This window comes from Salmo salar, chromosome ssa20 (assembly GCF_905237065.1).
Source record: "Salmo salar chromosome ssa20, Ssal_v3.1, whole genome shotgun sequence".
In the NCBI taxonomy this organism is placed as follows: Eukaryota; Metazoa; Chordata; class Actinopteri; order Salmoniformes; family Salmonidae; genus Salmo; species Salmo salar.
Genome location: NC_059461.1, coordinates 46,421,506 through 46,446,837, shown reverse-complemented (window position 1 = coordinate 46,446,837; position 25,332 = coordinate 46,421,506). Strand labels below are relative to the sequence as shown.

The following is a 25,332-nucleotide window of genomic DNA, read 5'->3' as shown; positions in this document are numbered from 1 at the left end:
CCCTTTCCTAATGGTTTCAGGAGTGTTTTGCTCTGCCATTTCCCTTTTGGATCGATTATCCATTTTATGCCAAAATCCAACTCAAGGATGACTACAGTGTTAAACCATGATAATGTACTAGTGAGGCTATTTCTCTCTAGATCAATTAAATGTTCAGTAGTCTTGCGTTGGAATTTCAAGTTATTATTATTATTATCCACAAATGCTACCCAAGGATACATGACTGGGAAGTTTGAGCTGGAGGAATTCAACGTGAAAACTCTCTACGACAAGCTGGAGGATCAGAACCTGCATTTGGCGTCCCAGCTGGCCAGGCACCGCAAGGACACCCAAGAGTTCTACCGAAATATCTGTCAACAAACAGATGCGCTGAGGGTATGAAAAATATGGCATAATAGGACAGGAGAATGTAGCAGACCTGCGTTCAACTACTATTTGAAATCTTTCAAATACTTTAGCCTGCCTGAAGGGCCAGGTGGGCAAGGTTAGCACTTTTGGGACTTTTCTATTGGTTCCATTGCAACAGGCATGGTCAATTAAACACAGATTAAGTATTTTAAATAATTTCAAGTAGTATTTCAACCCAGGTCTAGAAATAGTCCCCCTAGAATCTGTAAAGTGACAGAACATAAACATACATTAGACCTATCGGTCCTTTGAACGGCGTAACTCGTGTTTTTTGTTGTTGTACTAGGATGTTCTGGAGAACATGGAACCCAAAAAGTTGAGTCTGTTGAAAGAGCTATTGGAACGCGATGCCTTGCAGAATGATCCATGCACCAATACGGATGCAGACGGGGATGGGCATATCCAATCAACAAAAGGTAAGACTTAATGATGTCAATCAGTGGCCAATAAGACATTTATTAACTGCTATACTGTAAAATCATCTGCCTACAGAGATAACGTCTCAGAGATAACGTAACGTATTGCTTTGCTATACTATGACCAGCATTTGATCCAACACAGATTTAAGACCAGCGCACAGCGATAGACCTTTAAAGGCAATTCCCCTGACGTTTGCAGAAATCACTTTCTACTGTAAACTTTGTGGATGTCAGCTCAAGGCAACTGCAGTGCACAGGTCTTTTTTCTGCGTTTATCTGAATCCCAACCTTTGACCTGTCATCAGAGCCGCCAGTGGTGCTGATGGGAGCTGTAGTCAGAGCTTTGGAGGCAGTCCTGTACAGACTTAGTGGAGAGAGCTGGCAGCAGCATGACATGACCGCTGCACACTGCCACACAGACACCAGGGAGTGTGAGCTGCACACAGGTTACACACAGGTAAATGGCTATCACTTCCAAAGGTTATATAGACACTCGGTCACCAGTTTATTAGGTACACCGCCCAGTTCACGTGGCCATGGCTTCCTATATAAAGTAGGTAGGCAGGCATTCAGACATTCAGTTACTGTTCGATTGAACGTTAGAATGGTCAAAACGAGTGACCTAAGCGACTTTGAGTGTGGTATGATCATCGGTGCCAGGTGCACCGGTCCCAGTATCTCAGAAACGGCCGGCCTCCTGGACTTTTCACTCATGAGTGTCTAGGGTTTACAGAGAATGGTGCGACAAACAAAAAACATTCAGTCAGCGTCAGTCCTGTGGGCAAACGAAAACAGTTTGTTGATGAGAATGGCAAGAATCGTGCAAGCTATCAGGCGGGCCACAAACAGGCAAATAACGGTGCAATACAACAGTGGTGTGAATAACGACATCTCGGAACGCATAACTCGTCGGTCCTTGTCACTGATGGGTTATTGCAGCAGACGACCACACCAGGTTCCACTCCCATCAGCTAAAAACAAGAAGAAGCGGCTCCAGTGGGCACACGATCACCAACACTGGATAATTGAGGAGCTGAAAAACATTGCCTGGTCTGACAAATCCCGGTTCCTGTTGCTTCATGCGGATGGCGTAAGCAGCATGAGTCCATGGCCCCATCCTGCCTGGTGTCAACGGCGGTGGTGTAATGTTGTGGGGAATGTTTTCCTGGCACATGTGAGGTCCCTTGACACCAGTTGAGCAATGTTTCCATGCCCAAAGAATTCAGTGTGTTCTGGAGGCAAAGGGGGGTCCGACCCGGTACTAATTGGGTGCACCTAATAAACTGGTGACTGAGTATAGCTAATAAGGCTTAGTATCAGACATTGTAATGTAATAATGATATAATAATGATATAATGATATATGCCATTTAGCAGACGCTTTTATCCAGAGCGTGGATACGTTTTTAATGTATGGGTGGTTCAGGGAATCGAACCAACTATCCTGTCAATGCAGGCGCCGTGCTTTACCAACTGAGTTACAGAGGACCACCACCATTCACCAGCATACCTGTATTTACATCCAAAGGTTGTTTTTGACAATCTAAAGGAATATGGGATGTGGATATTGTGAATACTAGACTTAGATTCTTTGTAACTCATCGACTAATAACTCATCATATTATTTCGGTTTTTAGTTTTCTTCAGCCAACATGACCAAACCTGCATCAGGCCATGAGACAGGACCACCACCTCATGATCTAGGTAGGATATAGACACTGTTCTCATCTTTCCCCTCATGTACATCTGTAGTCTTATTCACCAGCTGTGAGTATCGTTCTACACAACTTATTTTATGAATGATTAGACGAGCCAGGCATATTGCAAGAATATGTTACCTCAGTCCACTCAGTAGATAGTGTTAAGTTATGAAGTGAGGAGACACGGACACCGTAGTCAGGTCACATCTCGGAACAGTGGTTTTGTTTATTCAACCTGAATGACTTTAACTCGGTCAACTTTGCGTCGCCCTATGAAGTGGGACATGCAACTACTCCCACACATATAGGACTTTGCAGTGTTGTGTATTAACTTCCAACTTATCTTCTGATCTTCTGTACTAGTACACCTACAGAGCACAGCCCCCTGTCTGAGTGAGCAGGACCTGTCCAAACTAGTGGCCATGACCCCTCTGTCCAGGACCCTGCAGGAGATACAGGAGTCCCTACAGAACCTATCTGGTGTAGACAGAGGTTAGGGACAGCTTGAACCTCTATAATGCTCTATGTTTCTCTTCTCCCGAGAGAAGAGATAATCCTCTGTAACTGTTGATTAAAATGTTGGAGATAACAACTGGGACTCGAGACGGACTAGAGTCCAAGGCAATATTGACTAGAGTGCCCATCATGGGCTATGGTCAATTGTCCTATCAATCAATAAATGCTGCATGTTACTTTTACTCACAGTATACAGTACAGGTCAAAGGTTTGGACACACCAACTCATTCAAGAGCTTTTCTTTATTTTTTTTCTATTTTCTATATTGTAGAATATCAGTGAAGACATCAAAACAATGAAGGAACACGTATGGAATCATGTAGTAACCAAAAAAGTGTTAAACAAATCTAGATTCTTCGAAGTAGCCACCCTTTGCCTTGATGACAGCTTTGCACACTCTTGACATTCTCTCAACCAGCTTCATGAGGTAGTCACCTGCAATGCATTCAATTAACAGGTGTGCCTTGTTAAAAGTTCATTTGTGGAATGTCTTTGGTCCAATCAGTTGTGTTGTGACAAGGTAGGGTTGGTATACAGAAGATAGCCCAATTTGGTAAAAGACCAAGTCCATATTATGGCATGAACAGCGCAAATAAGCAAAGAGAAACGACAGTCCATCATCACTTTAAGACATGAAGCTCAGTCAATCTGGAAAACTTAAAGAACTTTGAAAGTTTCTTCAAGTGCAGTTGCAAAAGCCATCAAGCGCTATGATGAAACTGGCTCCCATGAGAAAAAGAAGACCCAGAGTTACCTCTGCTGCAGAGGATAAGTTCATTAGAGTTACCAGCCTCAGAAATTGCAGCCCAAATAAATGCTTCACAGAGTTCAAGTAACAGACCTATCTAAAAATCAACTGTTCAGAGGAGACTGTGTGAATCAGGCCTTCGTGGTTGAATTGCTGCAAAGAAACCACTACTAAAGGATACCAATAAGAAGCAGAGACTTCCTTGGGCCAAGAAACACGAGCAATGGACATTAGAGCGGTGGAAATCTATCCTTTGGTCTGATGAGTCAAAATTGAGATTGATGGTTTCAACCGCCGTGTCTTTGAGAGACGCAGAGTAGGTGAAGGGATGATCTCCACATGTGTGGTTCCCACCGTGAAGCATGGAGGAGGATGTGGGATGGTGTGGGGGTGCTTTACTGGTGACACTGTCAGTGATTTATTTAGAATTCTAGGCAGACTTAACCAGCATGGCTACCACAGCATTCTGCAGCGATACGCCATCCCATCTGGTTTGCGCTTAGTGGGACTATCATTTGTTTTTCACCAGGACAATGACCAAACACACCTCCAGGCTGTGTAAGGGCTATTTGACGGAGAGTGATTGAGTGCTACATCAGATGACCTGGCCTCCAATCACCAGACCTCAACCGAATTGAGATGATTTGGGATGATTTGGACCGCAGAGTGAAGAAAAAGCAGGCAACAAGTGCTCAGCATATGTGGGAACTCCTTCAAGACTGTTGGAAAAGCATTCCAGGTGAAGCTGGTTGAGAGAATGCCAAGAGTGTGCAAAGCTGTCATCAAAGCAAAGGGTGGCTACTTTGAAGTATCTCACATATAAAATATATTTTGATTTGTTTAACACTTTTTTGGTTAATACATGATTCTATATGTGTTATTTCATATTATTCTACATTGTAGAAAATAGTAAAAATAAAAAAAAAACCTTGAATGAGTAGGTGTGTCCAAACTTTTGACTTGTACTGTATATCTGCTTAGCTGAGTAGTACAGTACACTAATGATGTCCTCTGACACTACAGTTTGTATTCCAGCCAGTACTGACAAGACCACAGAGGACCCAGCAGTGCACCTGATTCCCGTTGCCCTGGACAACCTCTCCCCACAGCACTTTGCCATCTTCCTGTTCGGCTGTCATGTTGTGAAACTGCTTTGCAACACCCAAATCTTCCCCCCTGTCATGCTGCTTCTGTCCAAAACGGTTCCTGTCTCAGCCTACGAGGGTCTGGTTTCACACTGCAATGGGGACTTTTATTTTGACACCACCAACCAGATTCTGTATCTCTGTGAGGCAAAGCTTGAGAGTGTGGGACAGTTTATTGCCACTCTCCTACAGTCTATGGCCTATATTGCTTCAGGTAAATAGATAATAATGTTGTGAAGCATGGTCACATTTTAAGCGGTATGATTGTTTTATATTACTTCGGATGTTTTTGTACTATTTTGTTGTTGATGTTCTCCCACAGTAGGTTTATCATGTCAGATTAATGTCCTGTATTAGGTTCCAAGCCTGAAAGCTTCATGCAAGTCCTCCATCATGCCATCTCTGCTTTGAGCCTTCAGTTGTTCAACGCCTCTTTCAGATACGATGCAGACAAGGTAAGAAGCCTTGAAGTTTCTGGAACCCATTGATTCACAGATAAATATACTGTACTGTTGAGTGCAGCAAGCAGACTTGTGCCTTACTTTTACAGGCAAAGAGGGACACCTCCCTTACCTCAGACCAGTCGCCTGGGAAGTTAGTAGAGGACTTTCTCAATGTCCGTGTCCCCACTGAAAGTCAGTTCACAGACCACCTCTTGTCAGACAGGTTTGTGTTGCACTTTTGACAATGACTTCATAAAAACGTTTACAAAATGTTTACAAAATGTTTACAATCCTTTACAATTTTATTTTAGACTCCAACGATGTAAGTATTTCAATGTGGAGCAAATCATGCGGGATCTTAAGCAATTTCCAGCAGAGGACACCGAAAAGGGTAACCTGTTTTGATTAATATTAGGTCTATATCATATGCATGTACTGTGAAAACAGTAAGAATGTGTTGTTCTGTTTTGAACTATATAGAAATATGTATTACAAATATACAAATATAAAATATATTTAGGTACGTATTGTATATTGCAAAGCCCATGTAATGTCCTCAATCTATTTTTCAGGACCTTCACAACAATGTTTAAGTACACCCGTCCAAGTAAGTTTTGCAGTTCCACCATGTTTTCCTGCAGTGAATTTCCACATTGAGCCATTGTACTGTACATATTGTTTAACTTACTTCATAATCCCCTCAGGAGGATAATTGAGTTAATGGTTACTTGACCCTTCTCTCTGTTGAAGGCTCACTGTTTGGAGAAGGAGATGGACCATCTGAATGAGGTTTTCCTACAGCTCAGCGTTCAACTCCAGAAGAGAACCCAGGTGAAGACGTGGCTGAAGCAGAGACAGCAAAGCTTTGACCAAACCTCAAATGTGTCTGGTTTGCATCATTAGCCTTTATTTAATTGAACATTTGAAATTCTGATACTGTGGTGACTCTTTCTCTCCCGCCGTTCCTTCCAGGGTGCAACACCCGAGAAGGCCCTGAGTCGTAATGGAACAATGATGTTAGAGCTGAAGAGACAATATGTATCCCAGAGGCTCGACGAGCTGCAAATCATATTAAATGGGATGAGCCGGCGCCAGCTAGACGGCCACAGTCCAGAGGAAGAGGAGCAGACCCAAGATCGCCCACACCCAGAGCCAGACAACTATAGATCAGACGGTGATGAGGAACACGCTCATTCTCCAGACCAGGAAGACCTAGACAGCAGGGTACCAAAGAACCATAATCTAGACAATAACCAGAGCCCGTACAATCAGGAAGTAGAAAGCCAGGGACCAAGCAGTCAGATGACAAGCATGGGTAAAACAGGCTTCAGAGAACTAGATGTATGGGAATAAGCCAGTTAGAAGCATGTGAAAATGGGATACTACTGAAGTGTGTGGTTTTGGTGTGATTTGTCTCATGATTATGTAGATGACATGTACAGTTTAGTGTATAGTGTGAACAATAGATGTATAATAGGTTCGTCACATCGGATTTAATCAAACTGACCATTTTCATTGGCGTGATATTTATTAAAGATATGAATTATGCTTGTGCATCGCTTTTACCACAATGTCACCAAGTGGAAATACTTTCCAGGTCATCACCCTGCATGTCTTTCAGGCTTCAGCCACCATTGTCAAATCAAAACATCACCGTTTCATTGGATGACCAGTCTGCTCTGGCGCCTGCTTCTCTTTGTTTCAGCCCAACATCTTTGTACGAAGTGACCCAGAACCTTTCATGAGTATTTATGAACATTTTATTACGCAATATTCTTTCTTCCATTTATGGTCATTTCCCTCTCTCTCCGAGCAGCGGTAAATGTATTAGCATCGCTCCAACCCCTGGACCCGTCCCAAGCTGAGTAATCTAGACAATATAAGTGCTGCATGATAGTTCATCCACAGGGCACTCTGCTAATAGAAATTGAGTATTCCTACAGGGGGGTGGGCTTAGACTGTGAGCAGATTGAGGAGGTCAGCTGGACCAATCTTCAGTATCAGTATCAGGTCCCACGACTTGGTGCCAAGTCTCGGGTTAAAGTGGGGTGATTCCCCATAGAAAGTTCCATTGCCTGACAGCCCCTATCGCGGAGATTAGAAACAATGTCTCACTGAATATCATATCTCGCACCACCCACTATCTGACTACTTGTCATACCTCTCTCAGCTGGCACTGGCACTGTGCTCTTAGAAAAAGGGTAGCCAAAGGGTTCTTTGTGGAGGGGTAAGCCGAAGAAGCCTTTATGGTTGTAGGTAGCACCTTTTCTTCGAAGAGTGTAAACCAGCGTACGTCTTTCTCGTGTAAGGACTTGCAATGTTTCAATATTATTTCTGCTATAGTTGCTTAAACAATGACTACAATGTAATTTATAGAAAGGAAAGCCCTGTGTATGTTTTTGTCCTCAGGTTGGCATAATGTTACCTTTTGCCAGCTGCTAGTGGAGCTCACAACTGTTCCTGTCCCATCACTGTCTGTCGATAACAAATGGATAGCTGCATTACACAGTGCACGATACAAACACAAAATACTTCTTCCAAATGTTATTTGAACTTGTTTGGTTATTAGTGTTTTGTTTGGAGCAGCACACATTTTGGAGGAAACGCATTTGATAAGGAAGATTTTTCAGGATCCCATGGATACAGACTCACTGTAAGTGTTGCTATTTGATTTATTTTGGGGGCGGGGGATAATGCTGTGTTACATACAATTGAAAAGTTTTATTTGTTGCATTTCTAAAATCTCTAATTGTGGTACATCAATATTGAAATTGATGAGTGTATCAGTAATGCCACCAAAAAAATGCTCCATAACAGAGATCAGGCCCCTCAAAATCTAGCCTCGTCTTCAAATAGGATTGCGTAACCTCCATATGCATGTTTGTATTGAACATCTGAACTACACTACTGGGGATAAATATATTGTCTACTTTTCATTAATTCAGCACTGAGTTTCATTAATTAAAACATTTCTATAGTTTTTGGCCAGATTTCACGGTTAAATTCCAACATTTTCCATCAGTGTCCACATGCTGTAATCATGTTGTAATCTTGAAATCCCTCCAAATCCCTGAGAATCTGTTGCCCCGGACGCCATGCAGTCGTAAACACAGGCCAATAGTTAATTTAAAAAAATTTTGGGAACAAAGCGTTTTAATGTTTTTTTCAATGTTTGACTAAATATTTTTAACGTTTTTTTTGTAACATTTGAGGCAAAACATTTGTATTTTTAAACATTTGTAACATATTTTTATTTATTATTGGACAATTTCTTACAGTACAGTACTTTTCCTGTTTCACTCTGTTTCAAAAAACATTTTCTCCTTACCGAACACCACTCGCTAGTTTTCCATTTTCGGTCATCCCAATTCAGGTTCACAATCTCATATTTCTGCTGAGCCTAAGTATCAGCTTACCGGTGCATCCATTTACCGGTTGGGTGTCTATATCTAATCAGTCTACTTTACTGTAAATAGGCCACCAGTGATTTGCTTGGAGTGCATTACCACCACCCTCAAAGCTTAGCGGTGTGTGTACCTTTATTGTCACGGCCGTCGTAGGGAGTAGACCAAAATAACCTTTATTGAACACTACACAAAAACAAGAAACCGACAGCTAAACAGTTTTGCAGGCTATACACAGCAGTGCAAAAACAACTACCCACAAAAACCCCATGAAAACCCCCCCTACTAAATAGGACCTTCAATTAGAGGCAACGATGAACAGCTGCCTCCAATTGAAGGTCAAAACAATAAACTAAACATAGAAATAAAATAACTAGAAAATAGAACATAGAAATACAAAACATAGAACACTACCCAGAAACCCCGACAACACAAAACAAACACACCCCTGCCACGTCCTGACCAAACTACAATAACAAATAACCCCTTATACTGGTCAGGACATGACATTTATTAGGAAATGGATTACTTGACTTTCACCCTACACAGTACCCACTGGGCACAGACGTCAATTCACTGTCTATTCCACGTTAGTTTAATGTAATTTCATTGAAATGACGTGGAATCAACATTGATTCAACCAGTTTGTGCACAGTGGGTAGGAACACATCTATTTGTTTTGTTCTTGGAGATGAGCATGATAAACAAACCAGTTTGGTTTCTCTTTCTCAGAGCTGAGATCCTCCTGTGTTAGTCTAAGGGTTTTTCCTTTTCTCTGCCTTGTTCCCATCATCCGGTCCTTCTGCATCACTGTTACCATGGTTCCCTTATTTGTGTGGTGTGGCGGTGGCAGCCACCAGGCTTGACATATTTACTCTGTGTCTGAGACTCACCCAGCTTGCTGGCAACATCACACTGCTTCTGTTCCACTGCCATTTTCATTGTTATTTATGTGTTTTCATTAGAAATAATATGCCGTGTAATTAGTCACTCAAATTATGATTGCTGCCTACTTGCTTGATGGCATGTGCATCAGCCATGTGCTCCGATATATAAACATTGAAAAACTGTCACTTACAACATCCATATATATAGAATGACAACATATTCCAAATTAAATTTGCAATCCATTGTAGGAAACCTAAATCCTTCAACCTACAGTATCCTTTGAGGTAAACCTTTCTTATTCCTCCATACACATACTGTACATTGGCCACTAGATTAAACACTGTGATCTCATTGTTAGATTACACTGAATCTTCAAATCTGAGCACTACACGTACACTGTATCTGCTTTATGAAGCTGAATGCAGCTTTAACATGCCTTCACTGGATAAACCTTTGGATTATTTCCAGATTAGGAACATTGAAGAACATTCGAGAGTTTAAGAGGTTGAAGTACCACAGAGAAATACAAGTAAGAATATTTTGGAATGCGTATCAATGTCACAATATCTTTGCTTTAGATGCTGGTTTAGAATGTACTGTATTTCTGCAATGTATGGAACACACACAGTACCATCCATTACAGTAAAAATCTGAGTGATCATGTTCCATATGTCAATGCCTCACAATTCATTAAACAGCTTAGTCTTTCCTGAATGAATGTACCAGGAAAGCTAACATAATTCATACTCAATGTGACTCATAATGGGTATATTTGATATCATGCCAATCCTTGATCAGTACTTTAGGGCTGCGTCTCAAAAGGTACGATATTGCCTATATAGGGTGACATTTGTGATGCAGCCCAGGCTTCCTTCACACTGGTGAGTGGTTGATGGGGTGGATAATGACTGCTCTCAGAGGTAATATCAGAGAGAAGCAGTGAAACACAATGGAATAAAATGGCATCGAAGACTTTATGGCTTTGTGTCAAATGCAGATGATGTTTTATGTAGATGAAAGATCATTGCATCATCCTGCTATAAGCACCAAATATTAGAGAGAGTCATGGAGATTTGAAGGTTGCATTAGAAGCTCTGTAGGCTTATGGCTTTTCTTGGTGTGCTCAGAATGACAATGCCCTTGTTTAATGCCTTACACATACCCTCAACACATACTGCACACAACGAGGTCAGAGTATGCAGTGCATTCGGAAAGTATTCAGACTCCATGACTTTTTCCACATTTTTCTACATGACAGCCTTACTCTAAAATGGATTAAATATTTTTTGCCCCTCATCAATCTACACACAATACCCAACCCTGAGGGGTTTAAGAAACAAATATGTGCTTCACTGATCTGTATTAAATTAGTGGCTATGAGTAAGCGCTCTCCTTACAGATGCTAAACAACCTGATATAACATTTGTGTGGTTGTGGTGGTACATTGGATGTCTGTTGTCAATGACCTTGTCCATTTTTGTTCATAAATGTCTTACATTCTTTCTAAGAGAGGACCTTGCACTTGCATCTCATATCATCTCATATCTCATATCATCAATCGCTCTTTATAGAAATTCCATAATGTAAATTTTTTGGTGGTACAAAGGTTATAATTGGATGTGTTTATAAGCCACACGATACTGACATTGGTAGTTTTAATGATGTCATTGCATCAAGCATGGATTTGATTAAAAATTAAGATAATTTTCTATTGGGTGACTACAACATTCATTTATTTAAAAGTGAGAACCACTTACTGACATCTGACTTTTTGAATACGTTATACTCGAGCTGTCTACTGAATATCCCGTCATCTACAAGCCCACAAAAGTGACCGGTTCATCAATCATCCTTATTGATCATATTTTTACTGATTCATTGAATAATGTGTCAAAAACAGGTACACTTTATACTGGCCTTTATGAACACTGAAATATTTAACTTTTCTTTGTCAGCTGGAAAAGAACAGGTGGGAATTGAAAGTAGCATTAAATGTAGAATATTTAACAACAGTAATACCGAGCACAAATATTTATAATCATGTCGATGTGAAGTCTGCTTACCAGACTTTTCTCACATCCTTCAATTCTGTATTTCACCACTGCTTTCCCTTGTTAAGACCTCTTAAGAGAGCAGAAAATGGTTATGGGAACCATGGTTTACAGCTGGTCTCTAAAAATCCTCAGTACATTTTTTTCTCTCAAAAATCACTCCCCCCTTGAATTCTGCCAATTACAAATATACTGAACAAAAATATAAATGCAACATGTAAAGTGTTGGTCCCATGTTTAATGAGCTGAAATAAAACTTCACAGGAATGTTCATACGCACAAAAAGCAAAACATCCCTGTTAGTGAGCATATCTCCTTTGCTAAGATAATCCATACATCTGACAGGTGTGGCATGTCAAGAAGCTTATTAAACAGGATGATCATTACACAGGTACACAAGGCCACTCTAAAATGTGCGGTTTTGTCACACAACACAATGCCACAGATGTCTTAAGTTTTGAGGGAGCGTGCAATTGGCATGCTGACAGCAGGAATGTCCACCAGAGCTGTTGCCAGATAATTGAATGTAAATGTTTCTACCATAAGCCACCTCCAATGCTGTTTTAGATAATTTGGCAGTACGTACAACCGATCTCACAACCGTAGACCAGGTGTAACCACTCCAGCCCAGGACCTCCACATCTGGCTTCTTCACCTGTCGGGATCGTCTAAGACCAGCCACCCGGACAGCTGATGAAACTGAGGAGTATTTCTGTCTGTAATAAAGCCCTTTTTAGGGAAAAACTCATTCTGATTGGCTGTGCCTGGCTCCCCAGTGGGTGGGCCTGGCTCCTAAGTGGTAAAGCCTATGGCCTCCCTAGCCCACCCAATGCACAACCCCTGCCCAGTCATGTGAAATCCATAGATCAGGGCCTAATGAATTTATTTCAACTGACTGATTTCTTTATATGAACTGTAACTCAGTTAATTAAATCGTTGAAATCGGTGCATGTTGCTTTATATTTGTGTTCCGTATAGTATAAGAACACATTTACTCATCTACGTCGGATATCCCAAAAAATATACTTTACTAGCATTACAAGAATCTTCAAACAATATAAAGTCAACTTGGAAAATCATCAATGATCTGTTGAGCAAGAAAAAGACTTCTACAGCTCTCCCATCTCAATTCAATGTTGGAAGTAAGACCTATAGTGAACCTTTTTTTTATGGGAATTTAACTTTTTTTGTGAGCTGCACAGTAGCCTAACTCTCACACTTTCACGCACACACACACACAAACAAACACGTTTTTTTTGTACACTGAATCTATCATGTTCAATTGTTATTAGCATACTTTGTATAATTGATTGAACAAACTGTATTGTACACACACACATACATACATACACACACACACACACACACACACACATATAGTTTTTCTTTTAATGTAGTTTTCATATAAGCCCTCTTGGGTTTAAAAACTCATCTGCACACTTTTTTTACCTTGTTTTATCTGCACTGTTTTGCTTTTCACTTGTCTTCCTTTGTGCGAATAAATATAACTAAAACAAACTTTAAAGAAATTTAAGAAGATTGAGGAACAATCTGCACTGAAAATCTCTTTGTATTACATGAAAAACAGTCCTCCGTCTTTGTTAGATGGCTTGTCTTTTTTGTAGCCCAGTTCTGTGTGAACTAAAGAGCAGTGATATTGGTATTGCATTCATTCAAATTCCATTACTTAGGCTAACAAGGTATTGGATTACTTGTTGGAATACTTTAAAATATAAAAACATTACAGTACCAGTCAAAAGTTTGGACACAGCTACCCATTCCAGAGTTTTTCTTTGTTTTTACAATTTACTACATTGTAGAAATAACACATATGGAATCATGTAGTAACCAAAAAAGTGTTTAAGAAATCAAAATATATTTTTGATTTTTCAAAGTAGTCACCCTTTGCCTTGATGACAGCTTTGCGTACTCGTGGTACTCTCTCAACCAGTTTCATGAGGTAGTTACCTGCAATGCATTTCAATTAACAGGTGTGCCTTGTTAAAAGTTAATTTGTGGAATTTCTTTCCTTCTTAATACGTTTGAGCCAATCAATTGTGTTGTGACAAGGTAGGGGTTGTACACAGAAGATAGCCCTAGTTGGTAAAAGACGAAGTCCATATTATGGCAAGAACAGCTCAAATAAGCAAAGAGAAATGAAAGTCCATCTTTACTTTAAGACATTAAGTTCAGTCAATGCGGAAAGAAATTTGAAAGTTTCTTCACGTGCAGTCACAAAAACCATCAAGCGCTATGATGAAAATGGCTCTCATGAGGACCGCCACAGGATATCCTCTGGACCGCCACACTTATCCTCTGCTGCAGAGGATAAGTTCATTAGAGTTACCAGCCTCAGATTGCAGCCCAAATACATGCTTCACAGAGTTCAAGTAACAGACACATTTCAACATGAACTGTTCAGAAGAGACTGTGTGAATCAGGCCTTCATGGTCGAATTGCTGCAAAGAAACCACTGCTAAAGGACACCAATAAAAATAAGAGACTTGCTTGGGCCAAGAAACACGAGCAATGGACATTAGACCGGTGGAAATTTGTCCTTGGTCTTATGAGTCAAAATTTGAGATGTTTGGTTCAGACTGCCGTGTCTTTATGAGACACAGAGTAGGTGAACGGATGATCTCCGCATGTGTGGTTCCCACCGTGAAGCATGGAGGAGGAGGTGTGATGGTGTGGGGGTGCTTTGCTGGTGACACTGTCAGTGATTTATTTAGAATTGAAGGCACACTTAACCAGCATGGTTACCACAGCATTCTGCAGCGATACACCATCCCATCTGGTTTGCACTTAGTGGGACTACCATCTGTTATTCAGCAGGACAATGACCCAAAACATACCTCCAGGCTGTGTAAGGGCTATTTGACCAAGGAGAGCGATGGAGTGCTGCATTAGATGACTTGGCCTCCACAATCACCCAACCTCAACCCAATTGAGATGGTTTGGGATGAGTTGAACCACATAGTGAAGAAAAAGCAGGCAACAAGTGCTCAGCATATGTGGAAACTCCTTCAAGAATGTTGGAAGCTGGTTGAGAGAATGCCAAGAATGTGCAAAGCTGTCATCAAGGCAAAGGGTGGCTACTTTGAAGAATCTAAAACCTAAAGCATATTTTTATTTGTTTAACACTTTTTTGGTTACTAAATGAATTCTTATGTGTTATTTCATAGTTTTATTCTACAATGTAGAACAAACTAAAAATAAAGAAAAACCCTTCAATGAGTAGGTGTCCAAACCTTTAACTGTTACTGTATATACATTTGAAGATAATTATAATAGCCTGCAAGTATAATTGATCAGAGTGCACAATTTAAGGGTACTAATGTTTCATGTAAATAGCCATTTTGAAATGTGTTATTTATTTAGAGTGAAAGGTCAATTGGTTAAAAGTAGGAAAGCAAATAGTTTAATGGTAGGAGTTCAGGGAGGCCTTTGCACTTCAGCAAACAAAGGAAAAGGAGGGGTGCTCAACAACCATGACATAAAATCACGAGAATGGCTTACCATGAAAAACTTCCAAAGGGACTAATTTGAGGTAAAAAGGAATTGGAGCACTAGTCCTTTTGTAATTTTTTTCCTTGGTAAACCATTCTCATAGTTTAATGGTCGATTCTACTTGTTGTTGTCAATGTGCTTGGGAACAAGAAGGGCCTACTGTAAATGGGGAGTGACCTTTACGCATGCGCATCAAGGAAAATATTGTCGGAGCGCTAAGTGGTCGCTTATTGTGAAAAACAAAGGCAGCGGACAGCGGAAGAAGAAACGTCATTTTCGGATTGCTCCTCCTTTTATGAAGATTCTGACAAAGGAGTAGCCTTTTTTTTCATCGAACCAATATATTATTCGCTTTTCATATTAAACTTTTTACAATCCATTGTCATTGTATGATTGAGGATTTCTAGACGCTCACCCACATCTCACAACAGAAAGTGGCCTAACCGGAGTGTGGAATCTACAGGTCTCTTCTGGGTTTTATTCATGCCGGAACTGCGAGGAATATCGAGTGAATGACTGAGTGTGTGAGTTATTTTTTTTTCTCACCACAAAGTTACTACTACTGGAAAATGTGGGAGTAGTTTACAAACAGATAATTGATGAATTTTAGGCAACATGCCAGTCAATTATACTATTTAATTAATGTTATCTTCAGACACTGGCAAATAACCAACCGTTGCCTTTTGTGTAACCTGTTCGACATTACAACTTTACGCAAAATTGATAGACCACCACATAGCCTAAAGCGATATTTTTCTCAGACTTTGTGAAATCTCTACGGAGAATATGTTATAATTATCGAAGACTGATCTCCTGGGTAGCGGTGCGCTGTCCATCGTCCTGAAATTACGCTCCTCAAATAGCCTAATCAAACTAGGGCAATCTGCCACCACGCCATAGAAATACTGTAGATGAAATATGAGATCATTCGAAGTTTAAAGTATGTTTTCTTTCTTTGATTGTGAACAGGGAGAGAGTGCCCAAGACAGCTATCCCAGAGAACACCGAATATGAGAACTCGAATCAGGGTTATATTGCATTCTCTATTACTTTTGGTTTTAGTAGGTAAGTGTTTGCACTTACATTATGTATTTGTTTCTAATGGTTGAAAATCACACCTATCTTATACTTGCGATGCGACGGTTATTGACATAAATTGGCACATCACGATCAAACACTTAGCTAAGCATTTATGTTCCGTCATCATTTACGTGACTTTTTTTGGGGGGGGGTTCAACTGACCACTTTGAGAGGTCTGACAAAGGCTAGCGTGGCATGATTTGACAGGGTCAAGTGACATAACATTCACTTGACTTTTGTATAAAGTAAAATGAAGGTGTAAACATATTATCGTCACAGCCTACAGACAGGACATGATTTTGGTAATCACTCCCTAAAGTAAAATAAAATACAATTTGGCAACATTTTTATATAAAATATTCTAAATACATTACATGACCAAAGTATGTGGACACCTGCTTGTCGAATATCTCATTCCAAAATTATGGGCATTAATATGGAGTTGGTCCCCCCTTTGCTGCAATAACAGCCTCCACTCTTCTGGGAAGGCTTTCCACTATGTTGGAACATTTCTGCGGGGACTTGCTTCCATTCAGCCACAACAGCATTAGTGAGGTTGGGCACTGATGTTGGTCGATTAAGCCTGGCTCGCAGTCGGCGTTCCAATTCATTCCATAGTTGTTTGATGAGATTGAGGTCAAGTCTCTGTGCAGGCCAGTCAAGTTTTCCCACACCAATCTCTACAAAACATTTCTGTATGGACTTCCCTTTGTGGACGGGAGCATTGTAATGCTGAAACAGGAAAGGGTCATCCCCAACTGTTACCACAAAGTTGGAAGCACAGAATCATCTAGAATGTCAATGTATGCTGTAGGTTTAATATTTCCCTTCAGTGGAACTAAGATGCCTAGCCCAAACCATGAAAAACAGCCCCAGACCGTTATTCCTCCTCCACCAAACTTTACAGTTGGCACTATGCATTGGGGTAGGTAGCATTCTCCTGGCATCTGCTAAACCCAGAAACCCATTTCATGAAGCTTCCGATGAACAGTTCTTGTGCTGACGTTGCTTTCAGAGGCAGTTTGAAACTCGGTAATGAGTGTTGCAACCGAGGAAAGACAAGTTTTACGTGCTTCAGCACTCCGCGGTCCCGTTCTGTGAGCTTGTGTTGTCTACCACTTTACGGCTGAGTCGTTGTTGCTCCTAGATGTTTCCATTTCACATTAACGGCACTTACAGTTGACCGGGGCAGCTCTAGCAGGGCAGAAATTTGATGAACTGACTTGTTGGAAAGGTGGCATTCTATGTAAATAAGGCCATTCTAGTGTCAATGTTTGTCTATAGAGATTGCATGGCGGTGTGCTCGATTTTATACACCTGTCAGCAATGGGTATGGCTGAATAGCCAAATCCACTAAGGGTTCCACTTTTGTATATATATATACAGTAGTGTATTATTCTAACATTTTAAAAACATGAACAAACTAATAGAGGGACTTAAATAGAGATCATACAGTAGATCCTCTTCTCACTTCTCAGTGAGTTAAAGCCTCAGATGAGGTCTGTCTGTGCTGCCCTTCAGAAATAAGAAATAAATGAATTCATACATAACATTAGGCTACTGACACATTTTGTATCATTTAGAGTAGGTTTCTACTTGGTCCCCTTTCCCAGTATGTTTCTGTGTCACTTTCACTACTGTGACTGTCCCGGTTTCCATGTGCCTGCATGTATGGCCCTTCAAAATGAGCTGGAGATTTGATCGATGTTGACAGACAGCCCGGGGCTCTGGGTTACATAATACTAACCCTGTGTTTCATCAGTCAGTCACACAAAGACGCCATGCAGAAAACCACATATTTTCATCCCTCAATCAATATAGCAGCCTGGCTGGGTTTGACTGGGTTTACCTGTGTCCCAAATGGCACCCTATTCCCTATATATGGTGCACTACTTTCGACCTGGGCCCCGGTCAAAAGTAGTGCACCATATATGAAATATGGTGCTGTTTGGGATTCAGCCCTTGTGTAGCGGGGTGGATGATGTTACGCTCGCTGCATGTGTCCACAGTTGTCAGTCTAGTGTGACATTTATTTTGGTCCAGGGTGTGAGGGTGTATTATGTGGTGAGTGAGTTGCGATTTGAGAACAGTGGTATTTATGGTACTGCATTGTGCCAGTCTGACTGGCACAACAGGGAGCTCATCCAAGGCTGGCACAAAATGAGTTCACAGGGTTATCAGAGAGAACACCACGCTCAGACAACAGACCATGGGGGGATGGGCGGAGGGTGTGATTGAATAGAATAATCCGTTTGTGTTTTTCTTGTCTTTTGTTCCCTGCCAGCTCTCACACGTAGGTTGACGTTTAATGTCATGAGTCTTGTCTTGGAGGTAGAACTGAATGATTTTCCCTTTGGCCAGCTGCAAAGTCAAAAGGGGCTATATTGTAAAAATTTATAAAAAATGTTTTGCTTTTCGGTATTACTTTAAGGTTAGGGTTAAACATTACGTTTAGCAGTGTTGTTAAGGTCAGGGTTAAGGTTAGGGTTGGGTTTGTATGACTTTGTGGCTGTGCCAACTAGTGACCACTCTGCAGAGATGCCCCCAGAACAATATTCATGACAAAAAAACAGTAACCTGCCTCTCTCACACAAAAACACACACACACACGATTATGTATCTCTGGGTGATGTGTACTGTACATGCTACAGTGTGGTGCTTGTGTGATGCCACTCTGTTTGTTACGATCTCCAGTGCAGGTGAGCAGGCCAGTATGTGTGGATGTGCCCTCGGAAACAGAGGCAGTCGTTGGGAACCCAATGAAACTGACCTGCATCTCCTGTATGAAGAGAGAGGAGGTCAGTGCAGAGACACGCGTTGACTGGTACTACATCCCACCTGATGAAGGACCCATCCCTGTAGGTCTCCTCCATCCGTCTCCTCCATTCGCACAAACACCAACTTCTTCAATTTCATTACAATTATTTCACCTGATGATAGGACCAGCCATTTTTCCTGACCATGTGACCTGACCGGGAATGATTGCCCATAACTAGGGCATGGAGGTTTTTCCTGGTCAGGCTGTATGGTCTACAAGTACTTTGAACTATGAGGCAAAGTTAGCTATCAACGATTATTGTGTGTGTGTGTATGTGTGTGCCTGCATGCCTGCTATGTCGCCCTCAGATCTACCTGTTTGATGGTCACCCCAGGGAGCTGGAGGGGCCTTGGCAGGGTCGCCTGGTGTGGAATGGAAGTAAAGACTTGCAGGAACTCTCCATCAGTATCCTCAACGTCACAATGAACGACACAGGCACCTACAATTGTGTGGTGTTCCGACAGTTTGAGTTTGACTCCTACTCGCACTCGGTTACCAAAACCCTGGTAATCAACCTGGTGGTCAGAGAGGAAGGTAAGAGCACTTCCTGTTTCTTCCTATTTTGTAATTGTACTTCCTGTGCTTTCAAGCTCCTTGCTGGAGGCTTAACTATCTGTGGTTGGCGATGTGTGATTTGCATATTTACATGTGCTTCTCCTTGGTTGTTGCCATGTGTTTTGACAAAACTTAAAAGTATAATGTATTATTTTTCTTAGGCGCTATTAGGTATGTTAATTGTATTTACAATTTGCATAAAACAACATTCATCATTTTATTGTATGAGTAATTGTGTGTTTTTATTCTGTTTTTATTATTATCAAAGCTAATTGAAGCCTTCTTATAGTAAGAGAGGGTTTCTTCTAACCAACTACTTTACTATCTATTATAAGGGATAATGTACATCATTTGGATTCTATTTACCGGGTGGTTCCTGGATGCTCACCTTACTCAAATATACTATTTAATAGATATAGTTGTATGTAATTATTCCTACATTCACTTTACAATACCTCTCTCTGCCTACTTATTGTGAACTACTGGGGTTCATAGACAGACTTAGTTGTGTCTTAAGTGGCTGGTTCATATCTGCATACATCTACATTTGATAATAGTCATTACCAACTATATTTTAGTTTGCCCTTGTGTACATTACATCAAACATACAACTTTTCTTTTGCATCTCATACCATAGTAGTGTCCATTTGAAAAAAGCTGTGGACCAGTGAGCAATGTTTCATTCCAATATAAGAAGGGATTACGATAATTATATCTTTCTGCAGCGATTTGGGAGTTTCACACAGAAAGTGCTGTCCCTCAAGCTTCTCGGAGTTTGGCACCAATTCATTGACACAGTGGTTCTCAACAGATCCAACTCTCACATGTAGAGAGGAAGAATGTCTTATTTAAATATAAGGAACATCTTTCCGCTTATAAACTGTTTTTAAAAAAACGTATAAATCTAACCTGCACTATTAATGTGCAAGTCCCTATCAAACCAATGCAGTTGAAATACATTGTCTATTTTTGTCGTCTTGCAGTGTTCTATCCATTCAGATGCGGTGTGGGTTTTGTCATAGAGATGGAAAGAGAGCATACCTATCTTTGCGAATCATCACTTCTGTGACAGCATGGGCAGAACCATTGAGGGCTATATCAATTTCAAAGTAGTCAGTGTCTCCTTCTTCTACTTCTATGAGTTTATTGGTGGTTTGTAATCAAACTTAAAAGGTGTATACCTCCAGCTACTCTGTTAGAGTGTGTATAGTCTGAACGGGCATAAAGCTAAAGTTAATGATTTAACTACCACCTGTGGTGCTTGAATCTTTGCTCAGAAGTATTTGGCTGATCCCTTCTGCTGACTTGGATGGAATGCTGTTATCCTTCCTTAACCCATAGGTAGTCCCACCCAGCTGACTACTTTAAAATGGTGAAAGCCTTTGATGGCGCTGCCAATGCTAATACCGACTTTGCAAGTGTGCCCTGTATCCATCTCTATGGGTTGTGTGTGTCTGTCTGGCAGCCAGTGACGACACCACTGCCCTGTACTCAGAGATCATGATGTACGTCCTGCTGGTCTTCCTCACCTGCTGGCTCCTGGTGGAGATGGTATATTGCTACAGGAAGATCTCCAAGTCAGACGAGCAGGCCCAGGACACCGCGTGAGTAGCTCTTAGCCATGTGTCTTCTAGATTTTTATCTCATAGGCTTGTCTTTTACCTTGTAGCTTTGTATCTCTTAGCATTAGATCTTACAGCCTCGTATCTTGTAATCAGGTCTTGTAACTCGTAGCGTTGGAACTCGTAGCCTCGTATCTTGTAGCCTTGTGTCTCGTAGCCTCGTATATCATAGCCTCATGTCCATATTGTATGTACTAAGGCCAACTCTAGTCTTCTATCGTTGCTTTGAACCATGTATCTAGATGGTTGGTGCAGGGAAATGATAGACGACTAGAGTTGGCATCAGCACATACAGTATGGATACGATGCTAAGTATCTCATACTATATGTGGAGTTTGGGCCTTACCCACTGTAAGCATTACTGACAATGTGGCGTAACATTACCCCTGCTGATTTTATGAGCCCTTCAATAAATTGGGGTTGGTGAATAGTTTACATTTACTCTTAGGCCATGCAGTATCCAATGTATAGGTTGTGCGGTCTGTGAAAGAGTATAATGGAGGTGTAATGGTCTGAGGGCTCCTGCGGTCAGTAGTTGGTCAATAGTAGTCGGTCAGCTGTTTCAGTACTGTAAGTCGTCTTTCTGCTGAGGTCCCTGGATTGTTTGGAGCGCTCTGCTGACTCCTGTTCCACCATTTTCAAACAGACAATTTAGTGCTCTGTGGATTTGCAGCCAGATCCGAAATTGACTTGTTCTGTGGCCAAGGCTTAAATATATTCCTGTGGTGTCAGCTCCCAATGATTGGTGATGGTGCTGGGCGGTAGATGGAAGTCGATACAGTGGATAGTGGCCATCAAATTTTGACCTTACAATACGATATTGGGTAATATACAGTGCATGTTTGAATCCAATGACACTATTTCCTGTACCTTACACTAAAAGTACCAATAGTGCAAGATATATGTACTCAGAACTTACTTGGGAAATTGAAAGAATGCCTGATGGAATCGATTGAGAAATGGGTTAAAATAATGCACTTCTGAACGGATGAAGAGAGTATACTGTACGCTGCTATATTACATGGGTCGTGACAGTTGTTTCACAAATAGACAACACTTTGCACTTTGCACTCAGTCTAGAGGCAACGCCTAATGACCCAATGCCCAAGAATATTACATTAAGTTTAACCACCGGTGGTGTGTTGCGAGGTGTGACCTCCATCCGTTCTAGTGCCAACAGGACTTAGGGCTGATAGGGCTCTGGTCAGAAATAGTGCACTATATAGGGAATAGGGTGCCATTTGGGACGCAGCCATTGGTATTGAGCTGTTTGAGCAGATAAACTACAATAGAGGCACACTGATGGCAGCCGGCCATAATATGTGACCGGCTGTTCAACAGTACAGGATTAAAAGGATCTGTAGTATACATTTAGTGATCCTAAATCCCATCAATCATGGACTGTTGGCTAGGAGACAGGATTTCCTACTGTTTTCCCACTTTCATTTGACATGGTTCTCTTACTTGGATACATTTTTCTTATAGAATAATGGCTAAGAAATAGGCTAACTCATGGGCTGTGGGAATCCGAAAGTTGAAAGAAATCAGCGTCATAGTTTCTAAGTCAGTATCCAGGCTTATGTTCGATATTGCTGTTGGCATATTGTCACGAATAAACTGGAACATTCCCAACGCTAATGTATCCCAATTGTCTCAATATTTTTTTGCATTGACAGAGTTCAATAAGAAAGGCCCAATGAAATGTACACAGTATCATGCTCCATGGATGCACCACAGGGTCTCAGATTTGCCTCTCTTTCCGCCCATCTACAGGACAAACTACCTAGCCATTCCCTCAGAAAATAAAGACAACCTGGGTGTTCCAGTTACAGAATAAAAGTGATTGTCTCACACCAATACGGTATTTTGAACGTGCCTCTCAATCTGATCTCGATCAGAAAATCACTCTCCCCTTCAACTCGTTGTATGTAACTAACCCGAGTCTCTTTCTGCTGCACCTGCATCTGCCATTTTCTTCCACAAGACATGACTCCCTCACGTCATAGTAATAACGTTCCCTTCATCAACCACTCATCTCTCTGCTTTATCCTAATTTACCATCAGCTCTTTCTCACTCATAGTACTAATATTAAAAGTCTACCTAATAGTGAAATTAATGAGGCGAAAGCAATAGTTTTATATAATAAATCTACACTCCACATGGGATTCTGTGGTACTTGATTTAAGTGTCGTTTTCAAAGGGAGAGTGGCCCGATCGCAACAGCGAAAGAAATGAGGCCTTTGAACACTCTGAACATACCACCTGCTGAGTTCTCAGAAAAGTGGACAAAGACACTTTTTGTTAGTATTGCTATGGGGCTGTGTGAGGCTCAGTACATGTTTTTAGAGTGCTACTTTCTGTTTTTTAAATGGAAGAAAGTTTGTCGCAAGTTATTGTTTTACATTTCTGAATCTGAGTTAGAATATGTTTCGTTGTTGTACCTAACCGGTATAGCTTGAAATGTGTGCATTTTTTTTTCAACACAATCAAGCAACTTGGTCTGTCCTCTGTTTCAGGTACTGACCAACTGTGCACCAAGCAGTGCACCAAGCAATCCATGGTCACCTGACGATACAGACTGACGTCCTCAAAGGGAACATTCAGTGAAGATGTCACAACACCTCTCAGCAACTTTGTCTTGGTCTTGTGGTGTGAGCTAGCTCAAATGCACAAGTACACTCTCCTTTGTTATTTCACTCTGTACCGCTCTGTGCCAGACAGCAGTGATTTGATGAGTAATACGTTGTTTATGCTATTTGAACGTCACCCCCAGAAAGAAAACAGAACCTAGTGTTGAGGAGGACCAAGGAATTACTTCAAAGTAAATTACTCACACTTTCAAACGCGTGAAATGCTGTTCAATTGCTAATAATTATGCTGCGCTGCACATAACTGGGTGCCCATAAAAACTTCTGGTACATTATTTTTACTTCATTTTTACCCTACTGATAGAATATGACGAGATTATGGGTCAAGGTTTTTCTCTTATTTCTCTTTTTACAGAAATTGGAGTGCATACCTTTTCAAGTTTACTTCACTTAAGTTATTTGGTGAAATAAAATATTTAGTGCACAGTATGACTGTGGTTTATGGTATGAACACAGAGTCCTCTCGCTGGTTCTTATTGTGACTCAAAGGCCAACTATGTCAGAAGCTCCTCTTTCAGTTCAATTCTCTTCCATAGAAAGAGCCTGGTATGAGCGGATGTTGTGTATTTGGATCTTAGAGAGTGACTAGGCTATTTTACAAAAGATGAAGAAAAAAAGTTGGCACATAGTAATTGGTCCCAGAGGTTCCTCCATCTTTTACTCACACCGTCAATATGGCATTGTTTTTACTTAGCTTTTTTGTAAGCTATAAAGTTTATTCAATGGCATCTTAAGATGTTCGAAACAAGGATGCTGCAGAATACAACTACTGTACGCCCCAATAGCCAAAAACTTGATCGTCCTAAACCATATGCTAGTTGTTGAGGTTGCTGTTTTTTCATCTACAGTAGCATTGCTATTGAGACTCAAATGTGTGCCTACTTCTATAGTTACAATTAGTGTATATACTGTATTGTGTACTATCATACTATATATGTCATTGTATATCTTATACACTGTATCTCTGTATTGAGCTATTAAAGGACAATGCATTCCAAATGTATCCTAACCCTTCTCTATACTCATCTGATTAGTAAAGTCTTTCTACATTGATCTTGAAAATCAATATAATTACGCAGTTAACACGGAGACGAGACAAGCAGATCGCGTTTCATTGAAATGCTAAAAAGAAATCAACAGTCGATAAGATTTGTGCAAAGCTGTCTGTCAGCCTCCTCACTGATTGTCTGACGAATAACAGAGGAAGGCATTGCAACGGTTTTTAAATATCTAAAAAAGATAACAGATAACTATTTTGTTATTGCCTGAATAGCGAATACCACAGGGAAAGGGAGCATCATCCCATTTGCAATAAATGCATTGTGACTAGTCCACCCACAAGGTTTTGATGACATGTCTTGACTGGGGACCGGGGGT

At 40.9% G+C, this 25,332-nt stretch overlaps 2 protein-coding genes across 8 annotated transcripts in view; both read left to right on the top strand.

Moving 5' to 3' along the window:
• LOC123729171 (zonadhesin) overlaps positions 1-6,926 on the top strand; it is a 41,013-nt gene extending 34,087 nt beyond the window's left edge. The window contains exons 33-44 of the mRNA XM_045703375.1: positions 215-375; positions 695-824; positions 1,133-1,284; positions 2,464-2,530; positions 2,890-3,018; positions 4,826-5,149; positions 5,293-5,390; positions 5,486-5,601; positions 5,690-5,769; positions 5,951-5,985; positions 6,129-6,209; positions 6,351-6,926. Of these exons, the coding sequence (XP_045559331.1) occupies positions 215-375; positions 695-824; positions 1,133-1,284; positions 2,464-2,530; positions 2,890-3,018; positions 4,826-5,149; positions 5,293-5,390; positions 5,486-5,601; positions 5,690-5,769; positions 5,951-5,985; positions 6,129-6,209; positions 6,351-6,731 (1,754 nt within the window). The 3' untranslated portion in view covers positions 6,732-6,926. The remainder of the gene's footprint in view (positions 1-214; positions 376-694; positions 825-1,132; positions 1,285-2,463; positions 2,531-2,889; positions 3,019-4,825; positions 5,150-5,292; positions 5,391-5,485; positions 5,602-5,689; positions 5,770-5,950; positions 5,986-6,128; positions 6,210-6,350) is intronic.
• An 8,526-nt stretch (positions 6,927-15,452) lies between these two features.
• scn3b (sodium channel, voltage-gated, type III, beta) lies at positions 15,453-24,954 on the top strand. 7 transcript variants are annotated; one of them, XM_045703451.1, is made up of 7 exons: positions 15,453-15,755; positions 16,201-16,296; positions 19,006-19,169; positions 19,438-19,663; positions 21,180-21,288; positions 23,080-23,167; positions 23,824-24,954. In XM_045703451.1, exons 2-6 carry the CDS (start codon positions 16,242-16,244, stop codon positions 23,141-23,143), a joined length of 618 nt encoding a protein of 205 aa, XP_045559407.1. In that variant the 5' UTR covers positions 15,453-15,755; positions 16,201-16,241; the 3' UTR covers positions 23,144-23,167; positions 23,824-24,954. The 7 variants fall into 7 exon arrangements, with proteins under 7 accessions (XP_045559407.1, XP_045559405.1, XP_045559404.1 ...); XM_045703449.1 differs by having other exon boundaries at positions 21,150-21,288; positions 23,080-23,145; XM_045703448.1 differs by having other exon boundaries at positions 21,150-21,288.
• The last annotated feature ends 378 nt before the right edge of the window (positions 24,955-25,332 follow it).